Source organism: Rhamphochromis longiceps, linkage group LG23 (assembly GCF_057381845.1).
Source record: "Rhamphochromis longiceps isolate RC_006_pf linkage group LG23, R_longiceps_female_GT1.1, whole genome shotgun sequence".
Taxonomy (NCBI): domain Eukaryota; kingdom Metazoa; phylum Chordata; class Actinopteri; order Cichliformes; family Cichlidae; genus Rhamphochromis; species Rhamphochromis longiceps.
The window spans coordinates 45392534-45417994 of record NC_140578.1 but is presented as its reverse complement, the minus strand read 5'-3'; the positions used below and the strand labels follow the sequence as shown (position 1 = coordinate 45417994).

At 40.2% G+C, this 25461-nt stretch overlaps 2 protein-coding genes, 1 long non-coding RNA gene and 1 pseudogene across 4 annotated transcripts; all 4 read left to right on the top strand.

Moving 5' to 3' along the window:
• The first annotated feature begins 854 nt into the window (after window positions 1-854).
• LOC146642831 (uncharacterized) lies at window positions 855-2754 on the top strand. Its single transcript, XR_014909760.1, has 3 exons — window positions 855-947; window positions 1225-1258; window positions 2679-2754. It is a non-coding gene; the product is annotated as an uncharacterized LOC146642831 (long non-coding RNA).
• Window positions 2755-4347: 1593 nt separating this feature from the next.
• LOC146642830 (uncharacterized) lies at window positions 4348-5804 on the top strand. Its single transcript, XM_085397174.1, has 5 exons — window positions 4348-4411; window positions 4498-4806; window positions 4887-5010; window positions 5165-5219; window positions 5355-5804. The coding sequence occupies exons 1-5, from the start codon at window positions 4348-4350 to the stop codon at window positions 5550-5552; spliced, it is 750 nt and encodes a 249-aa protein (XP_085253300.1). The 3' UTR covers window positions 5553-5804.
• Window positions 5805-13460: 7656 nt separating this feature from the next.
• LOC146642829 (uncharacterized) lies at window positions 13461-15013 on the top strand. Of its 2 annotated transcripts, XM_085399471.1 has the most exons (5): window positions 13461-13536; window positions 13742-14062; window positions 14390-14516; window positions 14815-14863; window positions 14948-15013. In XM_085399471.1, exons 1-5 carry the CDS (start codon window positions 13476-13478, stop codon window positions 15011-15013), a joined length of 624 nt encoding a protein of 207 aa, XP_085255597.1. In that variant the 5' UTR covers window positions 13461-13475. The 2 variants fall into 2 exon arrangements, 1 of the variants encoding a protein (XP_085255597.1); XR_014909757.1 differs by lacking the exons at window positions 13461-13536; window positions 14815-14863; window positions 14948-15013 and having other exon boundaries at window positions 14012-14062; window positions 14372-14427.
• Window positions 15014-17875: 2862 nt separating this feature from the next.
• LOC146642828 (uncharacterized) lies at window positions 17876-21648 on the top strand (annotated as a pseudogene).
• Window positions 21649-25461: the final 3813 nt, after the last annotated feature.

The following is a 25461-nucleotide window of genomic DNA, read 5'->3' as shown; positions in this document are numbered from 1 at the left end:
CGTCTTGATTTGTTTGGACATTGCTGCAGCTATGGACCAGAGGGCTTTGTGGTTTGCTCTGTTTCTGCCTCTGTCTTTGAGTTTTGACACTGAAGGTACTGTATGATTACACACATCCCATCAGTTTTAAAGTCTTGTAGAATAACAGCAGACTATAGCACTGATCTATTGTTCTTAAAGTAGCCTTTAACCCCTTTTTTGGAGACGGTTGGCGCAATTAGGCCAAACAGATCTTCATTACATCTTCTTTAATTGCAGAGACGATCATGAGAACCATTGGGGAACAAAAAGATGTCACTCCACTTTGCTCCAAGTCTAGAGTGGATTACATTTGGATAGTGTGCACGATAAAGACAAAGGGGAACAGGCCAAAAGGCTGTCGTCTGCAGTATCAACATGGACGGGGCTTTGAGAACGAGTGCGACTCCAGGTTCAGGCTGGTAAAAGAAAACCGAGTCGTGTTTCTCCAGATGATCAATTTAACAGCAGAGGATAGTGGGAAGTCCACCTGTGAGTGTTCCCGTAGCGATGGGACAGATATTATCCATCTCCTTATCTCGGCTGAAGGTGCGTGTTTGCTTTGTTCTTTCTCTCATGCCTGTTTCTGTTTGCCTCCTGTGCTGCTGTTCGAGTTGTGCGCAGACTGCTGTTGAATAAATCGGACCTGCATCACAGACTCATTCTTTTAATCATGACTAAAATGAAAACTAATTGAGGGACATTAGCTCTTGTACTGATCCTAACATTAAAACTGGAGGTAATGTCTAAAGTCTGGTTTTGCTCTGTTTTTCTACATTTTCTAACTTTTTCTTTTGTGATTTTTTTCTAGAAGCTCACACTTCTCCAGTGAGGCAGCTGATGTCTATCACTGTGATTTGTATATGTCCTGGAATTGTCATTGTAGTCGGAGTTGTCCTCGGATTTATCCTGAGACAAAATCGCTGCAGGTGAAAATTTGTTTCTTGCACTTTAAATTTAAGCAGTTTGTGTTTACAACACACAGAGAAAAGAACTGTAACTTAAACAACTGGACAATCAGTAATCAAACAATTTTAGTTTGTAAAGATGATTTAATTGTGCATGTCAACATTTAGAGATTAGAGATTAGAGAGAACATTAGACACTAATTTCAATCAAACTGTATGTAACTGAACCTGTAATAGATTTAGGATTACCTCATCTGTTTCACTGAAGCATGGCTCTAACTGTCACTTTTGTTCACAGATACCCTACAAGGAAAGAGCCACCTGTATCAATAGTAAGTGAATCCTCTTGTTCTTTATTCTGTTGTTCTGCGTTCTTATAACACAGTAAAAGAATCAAATTTATTGTGTGCATTCCTACAAACTATACATTTAGAAATCTAGCTAGCCCTCTTATCCAATGCAACATAAAACACTTGGAGAGATGCATAAATTCTGTATAAGTCAGAAAATAAAAGTTGAGAAATGAAACCACTTGAAAATCCTCTCATGTAGTTGGCAGCTGGCACTTCACCGATAAAACCTCACGATTGTTGCTTAGAGGATCAAATAAAAATGTTCGACACTCTCAAAAATGCTGCCTGACAGTTATGCTGCCAGTGTTTAGAACATAATGCTTTGGAGGAGCCCACTTAAGACAAACAAGGATGTCTCTTAAAGGATGCACATCTTAGAGACAGAGAACTGAGAGTCAAAGGGATTTTTCTTTCCGTTCAGGGTCAGTAGTGAGAGAGAAAGACCAGGGGGACTTTGGTAAAGCGAACAGCTCAGACTTTCAGTATGATTCAGGTTTCGCAACAACACTTGTAGCAGGACATGAAACATTTTTTCCAGCTTAATTATGTGGAAACCTTTATTTACCTTTAAAATGCTCGAAATGTCACGATTTGGCTTAAAGTCAGACACAAACGCGAGTACGGAGCAGAACAAAAGCCAAGCTTCACTGTGAGGCGGATGGTAATGTCAGCTAACAGGGCATGAAGAGGCCGAGGAAAACTCATAAGAGACGCAGCGAGGAAATCAATGGACAGTCAAGTGCAAAATGAACAGAGACCGAGCACTCGGTAATTACAATAGAATAACAACTGTCCAAAGGTTTAAGCACCAAAATATAAAGAAACCTCAGTTTTCCATTCAAGTCACTGACCCTAAACACTCGTTTTAATCTAAATCAAGCTTAACTTTTAGACCAAAATGATGTGGAGACGTTAAATCTGATAGTCACCTTAATATATTACAAATATAAAGCAAGCTCTTGTTGGTTGAGCTGTCTGTGTTCCCTGCGGCTCAGGCCACCGAGATCCTCGCTCAGCAAACACAGATGGGGTCACGCCTGCATGCAGGTCAAAGGTGACAGTCTTCAATTTGAATTTAAGCTGATGATACTCTTTGCAATCACTTCCCAAATCCCACCTTTATGCTAGCTTTAATCTGGCAGAAGCAGAAGGAAGTTGGGAAGCAGCCATTATTGCTCATGTAACATCTGCTTGCAATGAAGCTGGCCAAAGCCCACAGAGAGAGGGCGAACCTCAGCAGCAGCAGCACAGGTCTCCTGATCACAGCCCGAGTGCATAAGCTCATAGTGTGAACTATTATGTGACCTCGTGTTTTTTAAAGTGAGTCACTGGCTGCCAAATATATATGGAAAGCTTGTTTATGAGCACACAAACCTTACACATTTGGATGTTTTTACAGGGTAAAATCGATTATGATGCTACATACACAAGCCTTTACCGGGAGTCAGATGAGTTCTACCAGACTGTGCGACGTCAGGCTTACAACAGCGAGGAGGCGACAGATAGAGATGCAGCCATCACTGCGGTGACCGCCCAGCTGAAACAGGAAATAGAAAAAAGAAAGAGAGATCAAAGTTTTGACATATATCAGAATATAACTTTTTAAGACACAACGATTTATTTTCTGTTTTTTTCTTTTTGTTACTGATGTGTTCATATCTTCAGCAAGTTTTTCGTTAAACTAAACAATGGAAGAAAACCACAGAGCAAGCTTTATATCATTAAATCATTATTTCTTTTGCTATGTGCCTCTAGGCCCTCAATTTCAATGCAATAAGATATGGGATCTGCTTTTAGGGTTTTATATTCATTCAATTAAAAGCCGCTGTTTTTAACTGTTTGCACTGCTGCGTGTGAGTTGTGTTGTTGTGGCCAGTGTCAGATGTTACTCCCACACATATGCACGTGTTTACAAAAAAACAAAATCACCAAACGTCGACCACAAACTAAATTGACCACAGACGTCTTATATGAAACTTAAATAAGAGCTGACATGAAACATTTTTGCATTCATGCACCTGAAAGTGAGAACTGAGAAGTTGAAGTTTACCCATCAGCCTTTGTGAAAAAGAGAGTTTCTCAGGACTCCTCTGCACTCCTACGCGCCCCCATCAAATAGTTTGTAGAAACACTTCTAGCTGAAATAACTAAGTAACCATTTTCTGTATCGGTCGTTTAAATCATTTTTATATTTTTACAGTGTTGCTTAAGTTCATTGATGTTTGGGGACTTTCTTTTAGGCCTTAAGGTCCTACCGCTGCATTTAAGTTGAGCTTAGGTCTCGATTTGTGGTGTGCTTGGGATTATTTTCCTGTTGCATGACCCAGTTAGGGCCAAGCTTTAACTGTTGTACAGACAGCCTCACATTTGACTGTAGAATACTTTGCTACAGAAGGGTTCATGGTCGATTTAGAGTGCCACGGTCCTGTGGCTGCAAAACAAGTGCAAAACATCTCCTCCCACACCGTGCTTGACAGTTGGTGTGAGGTGTTTGTGCTGGTTAGCTTTGCAACGTTGCTACCAAAGTTGCGGGTGCACTGCCATCTTCTTTTCTCCTGGCAAGCTTTCCAAACAAGCCATACTTGTTCAGTCTTTTTCTAACTGTGCTGTCATGAACTTTAATATTTAACATGCTAACCGGGTTTTTACATTTTTCGCACGATCTGAACTTGAGGTGAATTTCTTGAGAGGATTGTGGCAGAGTATCAGCACAAACCTGAGTGATCCCGACCTGAAAAGTGTCAAAGCATCTGTTTTTATATAAGTGCTCACACTTTATTTGTTAGAGTGCATTTGATCAGCAGTACGTGACTGCTAACCTGTCCCACGGAGAAAGCAAGAGTGTGTTCATTTTTTCACAGGTCTGTGTAGAGTGCTGTGAAAGCCTTTTAAATCACATCACTGTATATGAGACTTATAGGAACTGATGTATTTTAACAGGAAAGTAGAAGCAGTCAGGTTCACTTCTGTTTCAATCCACGTCACATCAGGTCACGTACAGGTTACTGTGCCTTAACACAGAGTATTAAAAGAACAGCAGGTAGACTTGAGCTTGATCTCTTGGCTCTATGGACGGATGGAGACGTGGATGGCTCGTTCTTCTGCCGCTGTGTGTGTGCGCTGACAGCAGAGGTACGGCACTAAACCTAGTTTACGATAGAAAGCTCTACTTTTTGTACTGATGTTGGTAAAATGTTAATTTTGTCCTTTTCACTCAGTGACTCTTGTGAAAACCACTGGAAAAGGGCCAGACATCACTCCAGTGTGCACCAGTCAGAACCTGACTTTGGTTTTAGTGAAATGTTGGATCAGCACAGAGAGACACACAGGGGAAACCTGCTGCCAGCTATACAGACTACAGCAGCCACTAAAGTGCGGCTGTGACTCCAGGTTCACGCTGATAGACGTGAATCACACTGTGTTTCTCCACCTGACCAGTTTAACAGCAGCAGACAGTGGCAACTACACCTGCGAATGCTCATATGAAAGAGAAACTCGGGTTTTAAGTCTTAATATCACAGTGGAATGTAAGCTTGTTTGGTCTTTTTTATACTTTTCAAGATAATGTTGATCGTCTCTGATTTATTTATTTTGCGTCAATGTTCAGTAGAGGACGACACGTTTTCTGGCATGAAGTTCATGGCAACAGTCATCATCATCTCTGCTGTTGCTACGCTCATCATTGTGGTTGGGATAACGTGCTGTGTCACCCTGAGGAGAAATCCTCCCAGGTGAAAACTTTTTAACTTGTAAAATAACGCTTCATGATTTAAAAATGTCAGATTTTTTTAGCTTCTTTGAAAGCAGCACGAAGAGATGCCCACATCAGCAGGTTGGAGGTATTTAATGTTCACCCTGTAAACTCTGATGTTTTTATTCTAACAGAGAAAACCAACCAGGACCATCTAACTTAACCAGATCTGAAACTCTGCAGACTTTGGTGAGTTTGACGTAGTTCTGTTTCACACTTCTCAAAATGTTTAGGGTCATGTGACAGCGTGTCTATTTTCAAACAGCACTGTAATTAAATATTATAATAAATATTAAATATGTTTAAATCCGAAATGTTGTTTAGGATGAAGTGGACCCCTACATGAGCCTTCAACACCCGACCACTGATGTCTACCAAACTATCTCGTCAGGTCGCCCCCAGCATGATGCTAACTCCAGTCCAGCTACCTGTGATGTCACAGTGATGTACATTAATACTCAGGGAATAGAAGGAAAAGAGTTACATGTTGATTATGCAATCTATGAAACTATCAAGTACTAAGTTGGAAATATTCAATATCTACTTAGTATACAAGGTGCAGATAATATCTGTTTATAATATCTGTAAAGTAAAGAGAGATATTTTGTTGTACAGAAAATGGGTCCTATAGACTAACATGTCAATCAGAGGGTAGAAAATGTGCTTAGAGGCCTTTTTTGTTCTGTTGTTTTGTTTTTGCATTTTATGTAATTCTGTGTGAAACCATCAACTCCACAACTGTGAATCTCAGACAAATCTATATTATTATATTGCTTCATGTCTGTTTGTTTGATTAAAATCACATTTAATAAATACAGAATTTCTAATAAAGTATTTTTAATCCCAAATCAATCACCTCATCCACACAGCTGCATCTCAAAGACCAGAGGATTGTACAGCACCACAAACTACCAGAGGCTGTACATGTGTCGGGTTTGACATGTGTGCATTAATCCTCTGTTGTTGCTTTGAAATGTTTTACAAAGATCAAGATGTGCCCCGCTGGGGTGGGTTTTAAAGTGACCTGAAAGACACTTGAAAATAGGTAGATCTTCAAATTGAATTTAAAAAAAGGAAAACTTTATAAAAGAGGGATGACTGTTCCAGAGATGGAGAAAGGTGTGTCACTTTTAGATGTTAAGTGGGAGTGTGGAACCACTAGAGGACTGCAGGGTTTGAGTGGATTTGGCTGACAGATGTAATGTGAGTGTTATTTGGTAACACATCAGTTACATGTAATATTTACATTTCTTTGCGTTTGGTTTTCCTTCAATGTTTTTGCTTCATGAATTATAATTTTAACCTAACAATAATGGGTGAGGCTACATTTGAATCCATAAAAGTACTTCCTGCTTTTACAGCAGCTCAGTCCTCTGAACTTGGGTAGCTGCAGAAACATGCAAAGGGGTGTATCCACCCTGCAGTACAGTAGAGTACAGTGTACACAACCAGCAGCAGTTAAAGAGTTGTTTAGATGTATTGACCAGTATGGGTAGATGGAAACTGTGGTTTGCTCTGCTTCTGCTGCCGTTCTGTACAGGCACAAAAGGTATCGTGCACGAGTTACTTTTATTTCTAAAGGATCGCTTATGTAGAGCGTTTTGATGTTGAACGGTTAATATATGTTGTTTTTAGAGGGAGAATATTTCCTTTACCAATAAATGTTTTATTTATTTATTTACTTTAATACAGGAAGTGCTAACTTAGCAGCTGTAATTCATACTGAACTAACTTTTATTTTTTTGTACTGCAGCTGTGCAGGAGCACCGTGTGAAAACCATTAGTAAAGAAGCAGATGTCACTCCACTGTGCACCAATGAAACAACACAAGTTATCCTGCTGATAGTGTGTAAGATTCAAACAGAGAGGAGCAGAGGAGAAAACTGTAGTCTGATGTATCGACATGGACACGACTTTGAGCATGAATGTGACTCCAGGTTCACACTGATGACAGAAAATCAGACTGTGTTTCTCCACCTGACACATTTAACAGCAGAGGACGGCGGGAACTACACCTGTGAGTGTGTACAGACTGGAGGATCAATAAAGCTTCATCTCAGTGTAACTGTGGAAGGTAAACTGTGGATTTATTTAATAACTTTTACGATGTACACTTTATGTATTTCTCTGTTAATTTTCTGCAGTGGTAACATTGTGATAATAATTATCACTGACACGTCTGCTGTAATTGTCAAAGAAATCAAACTGCTTTATTTAACGAAAAATGTGAAGCAGTTAATCTGACCAAACCAATTATAAAACAATGTTCAGAATTTAAATATATGACAACACACTTAATACAAGTTAATATTACATGACAGGCAAGAATGCGTAGCATCCTAATGTTCCCTTATAATTGATTAGAACCTTTTTTACTTTTCAGAGTTTTTAAATAATGCAGACGGAGTCAATGCCACCACAAACAGTTCTGCAGAAGTAACTTTCTTCTATGCTGCAGCTGGATCAGCTGTGTTCATCATCACATCTGGAGTTATTCTTGGACTGGTCTACAGCGAGAAATACAACAAGTAAGAGCTTTTTATAGCTCAAATAGTTAACTAAATAGTCTGAAATAGCAAATTTATAACCTCCTTTTCTTTTTTAATTGTGTTTTTTCTCAGCAGAAAACATCAGGCACTAATAATCAGTCGTGGAAACGACACATGGAAACTGTACACGGTAAAATGTTGCACTTGCCGAACTTTTCTCTGCTGTTCGTTTTACTTCAAAAATGTATTTTTTCATCTTTTCTTTTGCAGGAAGCAGAATACCGAGCCGCACAGTGTCTTCATGCAAACGAAGAATGGGCTTTAATTACAACGACTTCTAAAATCAACACGCTTACTATTTATGTAAACGTTTGAAGAGACATGATTAGGGAACATTATTATTGTTGTTATCGTTTTATTATTATTATGTTGTTATGTTGTTGTTGTTGTTAAGGTATTGCATTTAAAGAGATTTATTTTTAGTATAACATGATGAATGGTTTTCTGGTGGATAAAAACGGAGGCAGGCTTGCTGCCTTTGTTCCTTTGCTACCTGTTTCACTCACCTGTAGAAGTTTGAGTAAATTTTGTTTTAATGTTTTACATGATCATGTTGAATATTTCAAACATTCAAAGTTTTACAAAGAAAGTTTTGTCTATAACAAAAATAAATTGTTGATCTTTTTCATACCACAAAGTTTGTCTACTACCTGCAAAGCATTAGTGACCTTCTGTTACTAATCTGCATATTTTAAAGGTTTTATTAAAAAGAGGCTCACCCAGACATCATCTGGAGGAACACTGATGTTTCACTCTTAAACAAATATTTATGTTTTGTTTAAGAGTGATGTTTATGATTGATTCAAGCTGAGTGTTTCCCCAGTAATTAATGAGTCGTCACCTTGACCATCTTCAGTCTTCCTGTGTCAAGCTCCTGTCCTTAAAACACACATGACTCTTTTTCACTGTTCAGCACTGATTAAGCTTTAAACATGCCCCAACCATCAACTTACAGACACCTGAGCACAAACGCTTGATGGGCCCAAACCACCTGAAGTTTAATGTGCAGACATTTTGTCCCGTCTTCAACAATTGGCTATAACATTACGGTCATGCAGTGTTAAATCATTATGAATGGCACTTTACATTTAGGCATCTAGCGAGTGCGCTTGTCCAGTTTTACTGTATATGCTAAAAAGTCTCCAATTCATTAGTAAGCAGACTGCTCATACTCTTCTTGTCTACAGCCTCTGTGTTGGTCTTCCAGTTCAGCCTGCTGTCAGTGGTGCTTGCACTCCACCACCAAATCAACATCCTGTCCTATTATAGATGCCAGCCATGTAATCATCGTCTTCTTTCTGAAGTCGATCACCAACTAATGGGTCTTTTTCACATTCAGGCCAGATGATTCCTCTGAGAACACACCGCAAAATCATACACTAGTTCTTTGTACTCCTCCACCTGCCCACCAGTAATACATCTAAAGTGTGAGGTGCACACGCTGAACAGGAGTGGAGACAGCACAGCCCCTGTGGAGCCTGAATGCTGTCTAGTCTTATAGGCTGTGGCCTTTCTGTCAGGTAATCAGTAACCCGTGAGATAACAGACTAGTTCCCTGACATTTTCTGTAGTTTCTGTCTCAGAAACAGTGACTGGATTGTGTTAAATGAACTCGAGAAATCAAATATGATGCTCACTGTGTCAATTTACTCAATAACTCAAAAAATGTTTCATATTTTAGAGTCTTTAAAATAGCCACTCTTTGCTTTGACTACTGCTCTGCACACTCTTGGAATTCTCTCGATGAGCTTCGTGAGGTCGTCACCGGAAATGGTTTTCCAGCAGTATTGAAGGAGTTCCCAGAGATGCTGAGCACTTGTTGGTCATTTTGCCTTCACTCTGTGGTCCATCTCACCCCAAACCATGTGTACTGGGTTTAGGTCAAGCGACTCTGCAGGTGGGGGAGAGACATAGGAGAGGTGGAGAGTAAACTTAACCTGGGTGTCTATTGTCTTGTGTAGTCTGGGAGATGATTGAATGTTAGGGTGGGTACAGTTTCCTCTGCGGTGGGGTCGGGTGGGCTGCTCCGGGTCCTGTGGGGCTGGGCGGTCCTGCTGCCGTTGGCCCCGGTCTGGATGGGCCTGGGCTCCCTTGCCTTGGTGGGTGCCGAAGGACGGGGGTGCCTCTGTAAGTGCGCCCCAGGGTGGCTGTGGCTTGCTATCACCAGTGTGTGAATGTGTGTGTGGATGGGTGGATGACTGGGTGTGTAAAGACTATTAAAGCGGCATACAAATACAAGCCACTTACCATTTATTGGGGTCAGCGGGGAGCTGACCCCAGCAAGGGGCATCTAGCCCCTCCCTTCTTTTCCTCCCCATCCCCGGCTGCCTCCCTCTTCCCGCTCCAACACACCCACACAATTAGGTGCGGGTGTGTCACCAGGGTGCAGGGGAGGCACTCCCCCCCCCGTCCCCGTCCCCGTCTGGCCACCGGTGCCTCAATTTTATTCCACAACTTAGACATCCACATTACTCACACTCTCATAACACATACATATAGGGCCTTGAGGGTGGGCACGTTAACGGTCTGTGTATTCAACCCCACCTCTGGCGCCCCACCTCTCAATTTTAAATCCATGTAGACATTGAGGGTTCTCGGGAGGGGCTGTGCTAACACCTGCTGCTCTCTGGCAGCAGCACCATGCTCTCCCGTGTTTTGAATGCACCTTAGAACAACACGCAGCAACACTACACATGAGCGTGAGGAGGGAGGTTTGGGGTCTTCACACACCTCTGTTCTCTGCTGGCCATCGGGGCGGGGGGGCTGGGAGAAGGTGTTGGCCGGCCAATTGGGATCTGGGATGCGGGGCCTCCCTGCTGCTGCAGAGCCTGGGACGGTCTGCTTGCCTCCACCCCGGGGGAAGGGTAACATCTCCTGGGTCTGGGTGCCGTTTCCCCCTCTCAGGGCGAGGGTACCTGGACCCGGGGTATAGAGTATGTTTGGGGAGTGTGATTGTGTGTACATGTCCATGTATGCCTATCCCTACGTTGGGTGAGTGTTAAGTATTTGTATATGTGTGCATGAGGGTGGGAATGCATGTTTGTGTCTGTGTGTGCCTGTTTGTCTGTGTCTATATGTCAGGTCGGGTCTTAGACTTCACCTCTCTGGGAACTCCCAGGCCCTCCAAGGCCTATCTCCCCTCACCACACTCCCTGCCGGTAACTGATGCCCTCAGGGGTCGGTGCATTGGTGGTTCTTGGTGTCCGGGGCTGGGTGCTCAGGTATGTACCAGCTCACACCCGGTGGCTACCTGGCGGGGCCTGGCGCCTGTTGCTCGGTCAGGCCTCCTCTGGGGTGCGGGGGGCCCTCGGGCCTCCGGCCTCTGAGCACTGCGGCTCGGTTCACTCTGGCACAGCTGGCTGCCGGCAGAGCCGGAGGGCACGCCTGTCCAGCCCCCTCTGGCTTCTGCTCCATGGCTACTGGGTGACCCCTCATCTGGGGCTCTCCTCAGCTCTTCCCAGGAGGGTGGCACGGATGCCCCTCTGGTGGTCCTCCTTGGGCTCTCGCACTCTGGGGCCTCTGGATGTCTGGAGCCTGGATCTCCTGCATGCCTGCTTCATGCCCTGGGGGACGGGGCTATAGCTCGCTACATCCTCTTGCAGACCATTACATGGGGAACAGAACAGAAGATCTCAAATTTGGACTCATCAGACCAAAGCACAGATGTCTGCCAGTAATATCTGGTCCTTGTGTTTCCTGGCCCAAACAAATCTCTTCTGCTTGTTGCTTTTCCTTAGCAGTAGTTTATCAGCAGCTATTTGATCATAAAGGCCTGATTCACACAGTGTCCTGTTGATATAGAGATGTGTCTGCTACTGACTCTCTGTGCTGCATTTATCTGAGCTCTAATCTGAGGTTCTGATAACTTGCGATTTCTGAGGCTCGTGACTCAGATGAATTTATCCTCAGTAGCAGAGGGGACTCTTGGTCTTCCTTCCCTGGGCCAGTCCTCATGTGAACCAGTTTCATCGTAGTGCTTGAAGGTTTTTGCTACTGCACTTGGAGACACTGTGATGGACCGAGCAGTAAAGGAAAGTCTGGCACAGGTTAAAGTCCAGTTTATTTATTTATTTATTTATTTTTAATTTAACTCAAAAAACTAACCTGGTTAAATTATACAAATAAATAAATACATTTGGGGCCCACAAAAGAGGTCGAAGTAACAGAACTCTTCTCAAAAGCTGGCAACAACCAATACTACAGACTCAAACAAACTGACCTATCTAAATGAGACAAAAGTGAAATTTAAATAGTGGCTGATCAGCCCAGACAGACACAAAAAGGGGTACAACACACAAAAACCTAGGTGAAACCACCATGACATGTCCCACCCCCCATGATCCAGAGTTGTGATATGATTTGCAGGTCTCCATATACTGTACGCCCCTTTTACTGGGAGCAGCTGCTACTGAGGTCACTCAGTCAAAAAAAGACTAAATCATACACATAACAGTGTAAACTAAAATGTGCACACTTATTTTAGAATACAGTATCATGTCATTGTACAAGTAAAATAATTGTAAACCAAAACCAGTTTTATTACCCTGTAAATTAATTGCTATTTTTAAAGAAAGAAAAATATAAATGTAGCGTTATGTATAAGTCTGTTGTAGCACTGTGATGTTTGGTAGATATTACCACTATCTGTGGCTTTAACTGCAACCATCACAGACACATTCAAAGCAACTCTCCAGACTGCCTGACCTTCAGTTCTTAAAGTAATGATGGACTGTCACTTCTCTTTACTTAGCTGATGATTTTTGCCATATTATGAATTCTTACAGTTGTCAAATAGGACTGTGAGCTGTGTACCAACCTGACTTCTGCACAACACAACTGATGGTCCCAACTCCATTAAGAAGGCAATAAATTCCACAAATGAGCCCTGACAGGCACGCCTGTGAAGTGAAATCCATATCAGGTGACTACATCATGAAGCTTATTGAAAGAAGGACAAGGGTTTGCAGCGCTGTCAACAAAGCAAAGGGCGGCCACTTTGACGAATCTAAAATATCAGACATATTTAGAGTTATTTATCATTTTTTTCTTTGCTACATAATTCCATGTATCTCGCTCCATATATTTGATGTCTTCACTATGAATCTACAGTGTAGACAGTCGTATAATTCAATCAATAAATCAATAAATGAGAAGGTGTGTTCAAACTGTTGACTGGTAGTGTATATAAATTAATATCTCTGTCAACTCCATCAAAAACAACTTTTTGCATTTTACGTCATGCTGTATTTTGGTAAAATTGAAAACTGAAAATGTTTTAAATTATATCAAATTTAATTGACAAGTTTCTATTGCAAACTAATTTTTAACCCCGACTCAACCAATTTATACACTGACATGAGGTGTGAGTGGGAATCTTTCATATGCATTTCAGGGCCTGGAAGATTTTATTTTTCAAACCCACTGTCTTCTTTATTCTTGGCAGAGTGACATTTTGTTATTGCTGCTTTGAAATGTTTGGTAAACATCAAGTTATGCCTGTTTTGCACTAATGTCTTCATACATATTTGTTCTGTTTGCTATAAAGTCATTGCGTAGCTTCTAAGCTGCTATTTTAAGACAGACGTCTTCCTTCGTGTAAGAGATGTGATGTGAGTGCTATTTGTTAACGCATCAATCACATATAATAGTTTCATTTATCAGTGTTTGATCTTCATTCAACATTTTTACTTCTTGAATTTCTTCAAACAAGATAGTTAAAGTTATTTTAATTTGACACAAATGGGTGAGGCTACATTTGAATCCATAAAAGCACTTCCTTCTTTGACTGCTGCAGATACATGCAAAGGGGTGTATCTGACTTCCACCCTGCAGTACAGTAGAGTACAGTGTACACAACCAGCAGCAGTTAAAGAGTTGTTTAGATGTATTGACCAGTATGGGTAGATGGAAACTGTGGTTTGCTCTGCTTCTGCTGCCGTTCTGTACAGGCAGAAAAGGTATCGTGCACGAGTTACTTTTATTTCTAAAGGATCGCTTATGTAGAGCGTTTTGATGTTGAACGGTTAATATATGTTGGTTTTTAGAGGGAGAATATTTCCTTTACCAATAAATGTTTTATTTATTTATTTACTTTAATACAGGAAGTGCTAACTTAGCAGCTTCATTTCATACTGAACTGACTTTTATTTTTTTGTACTGCAGCTGTGCAGGAGCACCGTGTGAAAACCATTAGTAAAGAAGCAGATGTCACTCCACTGTGCACCAATGAAACAACACAAGTTATCCTGCTGATAGTGTGTAAGATTCAAACAGAGAGGAGCAGAGGAGAAAACTGTAGTCTGATGTATCGACATGGACACGACTTTGAGCATGAATGTGACTCCAGGTTCACACTGATGACAGAAAATCAGACTGTGTTTCTCCACCTGACACATTTAACAGCAGAGGACGGCGGGAACTACACCTGTGAGTGTGTACAGACTGGAGGATCAATAAAGCTTCATCTCAGTGTAACTGTGGAAGGTAAAGTGTGGATTTATTTAATAACTTTTATGATTTACACTTTATGTATTTCTCTGTTAATTTTCTGCAGTGGTGACATTGTGATAATAATTATCACTGACACGTCTGCTGTAATTGTCAAAGAAATCAAACTGCTTTATTTAACGAAAAATGTGAAGCAGTTAATCTGACCAAACCAATTATAAAACAATGTTCAGAATTTAAATATATGACAACACACTTAATACAAGTTAATATTACATGACAGGCAAGAATGCGTAGCATCCTAATGTTCCCTTATAATTGATTAGAACCTTTTTTACTTTTCAGAGTTTTTAAATAATGTAGACGGAGTCAATGCCACCACAAACAGTTCTGCAGAAGTAACTTTCTTCTATGCTGCAGCTGGATCAGCTGTGTTCATCATCACATCTGGAGTTATTCTTGGACTGGTCTACAGCAAGAAATACAACAAGTAAGAGATTTTTGTTACCCAGGCAGGGGGAAGGACTCATTAGTAAAGCATAACAGCCATTTAAATATCATCTAATAAAAATTCTTTCACATAATATCTAATGAAATTTTCTTTTTAAAAATCTTTAATAAATGTAGTTTTTAGGAGATGTGAGCTTTTATCATGCAAAGGCTCTTTTAAAAAAATCCATGCATATCTGACATAAGTAAATATAACATAATGCATAAAACATTTGTTTTATCTGAGTGCCAAATACAGAAGTTTCAATCACCATGTTTTCATGTTATTTGTCCAACAGAAGGCGACATGTCCCTATAACCATCTTTGAAAACACAGAACTGTACACGGTAAAATGTTGCACGTTGAACTTTTTCATAATGTGCATTTTACTTTACTTTGGCGTCACTTTGACTTCGTGTTTTCTTTTGCAGCAAGCAGAACCGATTGAGCCATACGAAGTCTTCATGCAAAGAGAGAATTTAATTTATGATCTCTAACATGTTAAAATTTAACATGCATACTATTTATTTAAATGTCTGAAGAGGGGTGATACACATTAAGGAGTAATGTATTGTTATTAATGTTATTATTATTATTTCCCAATACAAATTAAAGCAGAAGCTTCTGTATACAAATCAATGTTGCTTTGCTATCTGTTTTGTATGACTACATGTTATTTTAATGTTTTAAAGTTCATGTTTAATGTTTCAAACTTTGAAATTAAAGCTGAAGTGTTTTAAAGCGTACTGTGTTGTATAACAGAATTAAACAATTGGTCTTTTGGACTTTTTAAAAATCACATATTCAGTTTGTCAAATACCTTCAATGCTGTGGTAGCAGTACAGTAATAATCAAAAGTTTCTTAAAGTTTAATGTAAACTTTAAGAAACCGGATGTCATCTTGACGCACTTTGAGATTTCACTGTAAACCACTGTGTGAAACAATAATCACCAGTGACACACGTAGAGGTTGTTGTTTTTTTTGCAGGTGTAAATGAGTTGTCGCTTTGACTGATCACCATCATCATGCTTCCTGTATCAAGTTCCTGTCCTTACGCACTCATTTGCACTTAAGTTACCTTCAACATGCAGATCATCACCTTACAGACCCCCTGAGCACAAATGTTTGACGGCCCCTGGATTTTATTCTTCAGACTTTTTTCCCCTCTTCAACAATTAGCAATAGCATACATGCCATTACATAAATAAATACAGAAAAGCTTATAATGATAATAATTCAGGGTTGCAGGATGGTGAGTGGTCAGTCTGTCACAGGGTAAACACTGCATTAACCTGCTCATTCGTTATTCTTGTTTAAACTCTTAAAACTCAATACGAATACATTCATATTTTGGCATCTTGCAAGTGCTCTTACCCAAATTAACATGGCAAACTGAGCCACATTAGAACTTACATGACATGACAAGTGATTCAGTTTGTCAGAGGATGGTGTGGCAATAATTTTTACATAGCATAAAATACTGAAGATGCTAAAAGCTCAAATGTCTCAACACCATCAAACAAACAGGTTTTTAATACATTTATATATTTATGATTTATTGATTTTAAGATTGAGGCAACTTGTGGGGATTGCAGAATACAATACAATGCTTTGAAGCCACACGATGGCCATATTGTGTTGTGGAGGAGATTACTAAAGACAAGCAAATATGGCTTTTGAAGTAGCGCCTGCATGCATACGTTAAAGACACAGAGGTTTTTGTGGGTCAGGAGTGAGAGAGGCCGAGGGAGCTGTGGTGAAGCGATAAGCTCAGAGTTTCAGTATGACTCAGGTTTCCTGACAATACTTGGACCGGCCTGTGTGAACCAGTTTTGCAGTCTATACGTTAAGGCTTCAGAAACCACTATCATACACACTGCTAAAAAGAAGTTATTGCTCAGGGTTTTTTTTAATAGCAGTTGAAATAATAGTAATAATATGTAACACACATGACAAGACCTCCACCTCCAATGTACAGGAAGTAAACTGGGAGGATACAAGTATACCAACTTCTGTTGGTAGCACCAGAGAGGCAACTTTCCATCTCCCAAAGGTTAGTCTCCATTGCAGATAATGAAACACCTAGGAGCCCTCCCTTGACCACTGCCACTTCCTTCTAAAATCAATCAACAACTACTGAGTCTTATGACCTAGATTTGTACTTAAAGTGGGAGGTTCACATGGTAAACAATGTCACAGGGAGTCCTGTGATCTCTAAGCGTACTGCAGTGTTGTAAATCTAATTGTTGTTATATTGATGCCACATTAATTTTAACATCATGAAGAGAATTGGTTAAGATTGTAAGATTCCTGTCTAATCTGTTTCTCACCTCTCCTCCATCTGGCAAAAACCCAGTAACTGTTTTTTGGTCTCCTTCTATGGTTAAGTTCATGGGAGGGAATGTGCCAAGTGTAGTACAGGGGGGGGGGGGGGGGGGGGGGGGGGGGGGCTCCAGTTTACGGAACTGGAGCACTTTCTAAATATACTGGTGTTAATGTTCCCAGTGTTAATTTATTATCATTATATTTGAACGACAGTTTAAGCATTGCTATTAACTTATGTAATCCTTAATTGATATTTAATTGTTATTTCAAGGAGTGGGAGGAGCCACTGGCTATACAATACAATACAATACAATTCAACTTTATTGTCATTGCACATGTCACAAGTACAAGGCAACGATATGCAGTTTGCATCCATCCAGAAGTGCTTTAGCCATGATTTAGATATATTACAAAATACATATTAGCAATAATATGTATATAGATATATTACAGAAATAGGTCTGTTATAGGTCTGAGGGTACAAAAATGGGTCTATTATGGGTATGTTACAATGTACACAGCATGAAGGTATGTTATGAATATGCAATAACTAAGTATGTACAGGCTGTAGTGGGTGTACAAGCTATGTACAGGCTATGAACAGGATATAAATATGAAACTATACAGAAACATGCAAGTTATAAACAGTTGTAAACAGCTGTAGAATTATAATTATCATATTGTTCAGAATGATTGTTTATACAGAATAATACAGTAGTGCAGTTAAGATCAGTGAAATATGTGGCTACTTCCTACAGAGGCTGTATAAAGTGTTAGTGGTTGTGGGTGTGTGTATGTTCAGTCCATGAGTTTAATGTGTGTCAGATGTCAGGAGGCAGAGTTCAGGAGTCTGACAGCTGTGGGGAAGAAGCTGTTCCGGTACCTGGTGGTCTTAGTCCGGAGTCTCCTGTAGCGCCTCCCAGAGGGCAGGAGGGTGAAGAGTCCATGTGATGGGTGACTGGGGTCTTTGATGATTTTCCCAGCCCTTTTCAGACACCGCTTCCTGTAGATGTCATTGAAGAAACTTCTAAAAATGCCTCCTACGAATCTACAGATGCGACAGGAGAAGCAGCAACAGTATAACAAGCCACCATAACAGAGCAAGAAGGGGCTGTACGGCGAGCCACTGAGGATGACTGCCATTTTACAGTGAACCCTGATAAAAGACCCTCCAGTTCAGCCAAGATATTTGAGACCTTCATGCAGTTTCACATTGGGAGGGATAAAAGAGAAAGAAACAGAAAAACAAGAACAGGAGCTCAGGGTCTTCAGCCTCCAGGTTACTCAGCTCTAAACGGATTCGGAGGTAAGCAGGGTAGGCTGGTCCACAGCATGAACCACGAGATTGCCACCTGGGGAGCCTAAACTGGTGAGATTGGAGGAAGATGATGATGTTGAACAATTTTTGACAACTTTTGAAAGGCTGGAAACTGTTTATAAATCACCAAAGCATGAGTGGGCAATTCGTCTCATTCAATTGTTAACATGCAAAGCTAGGAGTGCCTTTGTGGCCATGGATCCAGCTCATTCTACAACTATGACAGACGGAAAGAAGCAGTGTTGAATAAATATGAACTCTGTAGAGATATTTGTTGATAACGATGATCCAGGTCCCTTGACACCCCAGCGAAAAAATCTCCCAAAAGATATACACCCATCTGAGGGACTTGCAAAGGTGTTGGTTATTGTACATACACAAAAGAGGAAAATATGGTAGCTGTTGTGCTGGAGCGCTTTATCTAGAAGTGAAGATGTAGGTCAAGGAGCATGACCCTGACACAGCAACAAAGGCAGGAAAACTAGTGGATACCTACGTCTTGGCACAGAAAGGCCCAGGAACATGCTGGACTGCTGTGCCAGGTGAAGGGTAAGCCAGAGAGTATGGGAAAAGGAGTGGTTCTTTCAGCAGTTCATCTTCTCAGACTAACAACATACTATGATTGACATCTAACAAACCATCAAATATCAATTTAAGTTTGAGGAAAAGGAACGGTGAGATTTACATAGAGGTCAATAATCAGGTCTATCTGCTAAAAATAGGTGTAGCTCCCAAATTGCTCTACCCTAGTCTGTTGGGAACAGGTCTCCCTATTGTATGATCTTATAGCAGAGAGGGAAAAGAGTTTATGTGGTGTAGTCAGTAGGTCGAAGGCATCCATCCGTTCTCTTCCACTTGTCCTTGTCAGGGTTGCTGGGGGGGGGGGCGACCCAGCTACCATAGGGCTAGAGTAGCCTGTCGCAGGGCCAACACATAGAAACAGACAACCATACACACTCACATTCACCACTGGGCAACTGAGAATTACCAATTACTACTCAGGACCTCCTTGCTATCAGTTAACAGTGCTAGCTATTGTGCCACTGTGCTGCCCCATCTAAAGCAAATAAGCTTAAAAGTCACTCACCTAAGAACACACCAGCACCGGTTGAGTTAGAAGTCCAGAGAGAAACCTTGGAGGAAACTGATGAGGCTGAATACAAAAATGTCATCTCTTACATCCCTGACAGTTTAGAATATTCAAGATTCAAGATTTTTATTTGCCATTTGTGCACAGGACCAACAGTTTGTGCACACTGGAATTCTTGTGCAGAGCTCTCCAGGTCAATTACACTTTTTAAAGATAAAGACAAAGCAAGTAAAAAAAGGAAAAAGAAATAAAACAAGGAATGGAAGAATCATAGTATTTACTATGTACAAAAACACTGTACAGAGAGGGTGGTAATACACTTCCTAGCCCTGTGGAGATCCAGTGCTGACGGTGAGCTCAGCAGACATGCATCCTCCCATCCTCACCACCTGTCTGTCTGTCTGACAAAAAGAATAGGACATCCCCCCCACTTCTTGGACGTGAAATAATTCACATAGACTGACATTTAAACTATCGTAGAGCGTGTTTGTGCCTGGTTTGACTGGTTTGACTTATGACAAGGGTGGATTAATACCACACTGTTTTCTGGCAAAGACACACACTCACAGATGCAGATATGCATGGTGCAGTGAGGTGCATACAGCTTTCTTGCTCACAAAGGTGTGGGGGGGCCTACATATTTACTTGTATTTTGGGTGTGTGTTTGATGTTGTGTTGTGTTTGTTCGTAGGTAACGGAGCAATCATATGTAATTGTTACATTTACTAATGTTAGGTCTTATTTTGAAAATAATTTTTTGCTCCTTGAATTTCATTAGACGAGGTGTTGAAAGTAACAATAAAGAAATTCAAATAAATATGTATGTTTTCTTTTTTCTTTTTTTGCATTTCTTCTTTCTTCCAGTTCGAACATAAAAAGCAGAAATATCAGCACTTCCTTCCTTGACTCACCTCTGTGACAGCTGGTGATCTGAGGTTTGGGTGTATGTGTGCAGTGTGTATATCTTTAACCCTGCAGTAGAGTACAGTGTACACTTCAAGCAGCAGTTAACGGTTGTTTAGATGTCTTGACCAGTATGGGTAGATGGAAACTGTGGTTTGTTCTGCTGCTGACTTTCTGTACAGACAACAAAGGTATTGTGTAAGAACTCATTTTTTATTAAAATGCATAACTTTCATGTAAAGTTGTTTTTCTGCTGTTAATTTGTCTTGTCAAAGTTTTTAAAAGGAATATATTAGCAGTTAATGTTGGTCATGTATTATAGATATACAGCAAATGATATTATTTAATAATGTTTTCTATTGGAACATATTTCAGCTGGTACGGAGATTCTTATGAAAATCATTGACAAACAACCAGATGTTACTCGAATATGCAGCAACGAAACGCTGAACGTGATCATGCAGATAGTGTGTAAGATCAGCACACAGAGGAGCAGAGGAGAGGAGTGCAGGCTGCTGTATCGACATGGACACAACTTTTTTCATGGATGTGACTCCAGGTTCACACTGATGAAAGAAAATCAGACTGTGTTTCTCCACCTGACACATTTAACACAGGAGGACAGCGGGAGCTACACCTGTGAGTGTGTACAGACTAGAGGAATATATAAGCTCCAGCTCAATGTAACTGTGGAAGGTAAACCCTGGATTTAATACCTTTTATAATTGTGAGTCACTTTTATTGATAACTAGTAACATAAGAAGCAACAATGAAGCTGTGGACAGTGAGCTGTGCCCACATTCGATTTATAAATAAGCGCACCTATCGTACTTTTCTGATTTGTTTTTCTTTTTTTTAGCCAATGGAAGCCATGAAGTCACCACCAGTCCAACAGAAACACCTTTATCTCTCTCTTTGTATGCTGTAATTGGAGTGCTTGTAGTTATCATCATATCTGGAGTCATCCTTGGTTTTATTCACACAAAGAAATGCCACAGGTAAGAGATTATTGTAGCTCAGAGAGGTTAGATAATGGTCAGATAAATGGCTACAAATTCTATCCCATATTATTTAAGGTCAAGTATGTTAATCTTAACTTGAGTTCTTAAAATCCATCTATACCTGACTTGTTTATGTATTTTGGTGCCTTTTATTTGTACATTAGTTTAAACAAACGGTTTCTATCTTAGTGCCAAGACAATTGAATGTGTGCGTAGTTTCCCTCACAGAGGACAGCAGGTGCCCACCAGTCATGAAAACACAGAACTGTACACGGTAAAATGTTTCACCTAGTGCACGTTTGTCTGCTGTTAATTTAGTTTTAAAAGTATTTTGTAATGACGTGTTTTCTTTTGCAGCGTGCAGAATACACTGAGCCGTCTGTCTTCATGCCAACAGAAAGTGAGCTTCTTTTCATTTCTAAAGTCAACACATGTACCACTTATTTCAGTGTTTGAATAAAAATCCAAATTTAGGGATTTTTCTTAATAAGTAATTGAAATTGAAGAATTTGTATTTGTAATCTTGTTATGTAACATCTACCTCTATAAGATGCAGGTTTTTCTTGTCCATATCTGTGTTGCTTCACTTTACATTTCACTCATCTGTAGCTGTTTGAGGAAATAGTTGTTTTTTACAGTTTGTTTTACGGTTCATGTTGAATGTTTAAAACCGGACAAATAAAGGTTGGTTTTATCATGTGTGCATGTGCTGCACCAGTAATGTGACGTGACAATAAAAGTGATTTGATTTGATTCTGTAACAAAAATAAAATGAAATTTTAATATCACACAGTGATTTAGTGATTTTGCTTAATCTATAAACAACAATCTACAAACTGTAGTGGCTTTATAACCAAAATATTCTCAGAGTTTAGGGCAGAAAGCTGTTTGCTGTGACTTGTTGGGGAGTCAGGGGAAAGGGAAAGGAAAGAAAAACCACCATAGAAAGACAGGACAGAACCGACGGTGGAAGAAAGAAGACAAAAATGTACTGACATGCTGCAGGGGTGAGCAAGAACGCCCACAGTAGTCTGAGCCTATAGCAGCATTACTAAAAGATCACATCGTCCCTGCCCAAGTATAAGCTTCATGAAAAAGGAAAGTCTTGAAACTAGTCCTAAAAATAGAGTATATGTAATTTGCCTGTAGACTCAAAGCAGCCCTGCAGTGCCTCCAGTTCCTCTTCTGTCCACTGTGGATACAAGTTGTCATTTGAAAGCAGTAACTCACATTAGACTAGATTATGGTAATGCCTGTTAAGAAGAAGGGGATTGGACTGTATGTATTAGTATTTCCATACAGCAGGCCTGGTAATTGATATACTTTGTGCAAAAACTTTGCATCTGTTCAGTGAGATGTGGTTACGCTCACCAGTAATCGTAAAAACAGCGGATGCTGGGTTAGCAGGCGGTCTACAGTCTACTGTGATGTCACATTGTACCTCTGCACCACCTGATGCTTGAATGTAAACAGAAACAACAATAGCAGATGAGAATTCACTAAAATCAGTTTGTTAAAAAGACAATTTCATACTATCACTGTAAACCTTTAACAAAGTACGGTTTCTTAAATTGGGAAAACATGATCACATTTGGAGTTACTGTACTTGTATATAAAATTCTTCATGGCCTGGCCCCACCTCCTCTTGATGAGTTCATGAAACAAAATCAAAGTTCATCTGTATCTGCCAGAGCACTTTCCAAAGGTAGTTGTAAAACCGCTCCAAACTAAAGCTGATGATTTTTAGGGTCACATCCCTTTTCCCACCGGCAGTGATTACAGAGGAATAAACACAGTGGCTTTCTTCTTTTTTGGACTTGAACCCCTTAGTAAAAACTTTGTTGACATCCACCAATATATACATATATTAACAGCTTTATAAACAGCATCTAATGAAATTATTCTATCACATAATATTAAATGCAATCCGTTTATCTTACACTGAGCTCTTAGAAGAGATTGATGTGTATCTTTCGTTTTGTAATTATTCCTACACAAGCAGTTTATTGTATAAAATCCATGTATATCTGTCATATTTACAAGTTACATTTACACTTTCCCACTGTTCCCACTGGAAGAAGATGTGAGCTGGACTGGCCTTGCCATCCCCAACAAAAGCTCTTTTCTCACATCTCAAGTCCAGTTTACTCTTGTCCAGTCTACAGGTATCCGCTCTTTAAGACTGAAGTCATTAGCCATGTCTGGGCCTAAAGTCCGCTGCAGGTCCCAAAGTCAAATAATCACTGCGGCATCACTGAGAGTTGGAAAATTGTCTAAATTCTCCCATCTTTAACCCTTTAAAGCAGGCCAGAGCGGACACGCTCCATTTTGCGTAACTATTTTTAAATCCCGGTAGCTCTGCAACCACGTAAGCTAGCACAATAATTTTTTTTGCATATGAAACTGGAGCAGTTGTACTTGCATCTTATGCCATCAGCTTGTCCTCGGTCACGGTTTCCTTCCACATAAAGCTTTGCAAAAACTGCATAAAAAGCGCTTGCAGCAACAAAAACATAATATTCCAGAAACAGGCTTTGCCGATCCGATCAGCTGTTCATAACACTTCCTACGTCCATCGGCGTGAACTATTGCATGTCTGCAATGACCTGCCCAAAACCGGAAGTGACGTCATTTTGCGGAAATGTAGTTTTTTTTTTTTATCATCGGTGCCTTATGAGCCTATACTTGTGTTTTTAAAAGTTATGTTTGACTTTAGGACTTTCTGTGTCGTTTCTGGGATGCTTAGGACTCATATTGCACTGCTGGAAATAGTTTATTTTGATGCATATGCTGCTATTTTGCAAATTTGCATTATAATATTTATTTTTGTTTTTCCTGCAGTATATAAAAATTGGTGTATTTCAAAAATAAAACTATGAAGACACTCAAAATAAATTTCCTGTGGTGGGAAACTTGTTTGTGCAACTTTTTTGTATTTACAGTTTTGAGGGATAAGCCTCTTAAATTTCTCTAACTAGAAATATATGTTACAAAAACAAAAACGATTTTCAATTTTTTTGTAGTTTATTGCAGTTTTTTGCAATTTATGTAATTACTGTGCACTTAATGCAGACATATTATTAGAATTTGGGCTATAATGGTTGTATTGATGTATATCAACTTGAAATGCTCCCAAAAATAGCACTACAGCATGTAAAAATATAATATGAGCTCTGGCAGACTTGGTTCTATGGTAGGTCTTAAAGGGTTAATAAAAACATCAGTGTGGCTGCTTTACCAGGTCTAACAAGTAAGTTTAACATCCAGGCATCCATGGATTCTGCAGCTATGGGGCATATATGGTATCACTCTTGGCTGGAAGCTTAAACAATGGAAAAAACACAAACTTTGTCCAAAAACCTCTCATGTTTAGCTGTTTTCCACTTTTTCTTTGGTCATTTTAGCCTTTTTAGCCAGGGTGAAGGGAGCATCTGCCATCAAACAAGAAGACAGCTGCATGTAGCTATGATGATGTTTGCTAGTTCACCTTACATGCATTAATGTAATAACGTGGTTAGCCTACTCAACGTAAATTACACACGAACAACATTAAGCTACTCACGCAGAGAAGAACGGCTGCTGCTGCATCATCATCCTCATCATTCCTGCTACACTGGCAGGGCTAGGGGCCAGGACTCTCCTCTTCGGGTTCTTGGGGGATGTTGCTAACTCCGGGTCCAATAACAGGCAACCCGCAGTAGATGTGCACAGTGTGAGGTCTTGCAGCAAGCTAGCAAATACGGCGCATTTCTCGGCTTTTAAAAAAACACTATGCGTCGCCAGGTGTTTCATCGGATTCGAGGTGTTGCCTCCTTTGACAGTATCACAGTATCAGCTTAAAGCACTTGTTGCTGCTGAGTTTGCATCTTTTGCTGTGAAGTACAGCCAGACTTTGACAGCTTCGCTTTAATCTGTAGCTCTGCTCTAAAAGAACGTACGTACCTGGGCCCGCCTACTATGCTCGCAAAGGTAAAATGATTGGCTAGAATCTAAAGTGTATGACAGCTCAGGAAAAAAAAAGCACCAAAATGTGCGCTGCTTTTCGGTCTGGTTACTATCGTTTATGTCAGAACCGGTGCCATAATGGTACCGGATAGCGGTACCCATCCCTATTAAACGGTGTGCAGCAGTTTCTCTCAGCAGTAGCATTTTGATGTGATAAGTATGGTGTGGAAGTCTTATGCTTCATGACATTATTTGCCTGGTTATCCTTTACCATAAACTCAGATACATTTAATCTGCCCATACAGGGTATCAGACAGAAACTTCTCTGTAGCTTGCACTTGGTCGTTCTTATTTTTTGCACT

Bases quoted from the DNA above. Each gene is read 5' to 3' on its own strand.
- LOC146642830 (XM_085397174.1), top strand. From the start codon at position 4,348: ATGGACGGATGGAGACGTGGATGGCTCGTTCTTCTGCCGCTGTGTGTG. The intron at 4,412-4,497 runs GTACGGCACTAA...CTTTTCACTCAG, and splicing joins TGTGTGCGCTGACAGCAGAG to TGACTCTTGTGAAAACCACT. The intron at 5,220-5,354 runs GTGAGTTTGACG...AATGTTGTTTAG, and splicing joins CTGAAACTCTGCAGACTTTG to GATGAAGTGGACCCCTACAT.
- LOC146642829 (XM_085399471.1), top strand. From the start codon at position 13,476: ATGGGTAGATGGAAACTGTGGTTTGCTCTGCTTCTGCTGCCGTTCTGT. The intron at 13,537-13,741 runs GTATCGTGCACG...TTTGTACTGCAG, and splicing joins GTTCTGTACAGGCAGAAAAG to CTGTGCAGGAGCACCGTGTG. The intron at 14,517-14,814 runs GTAAGAGATTTT...TTTGTCCAACAG, and splicing joins TACAGCAAGAAATACAACAA to AAGGCGACATGTCCCTATAA.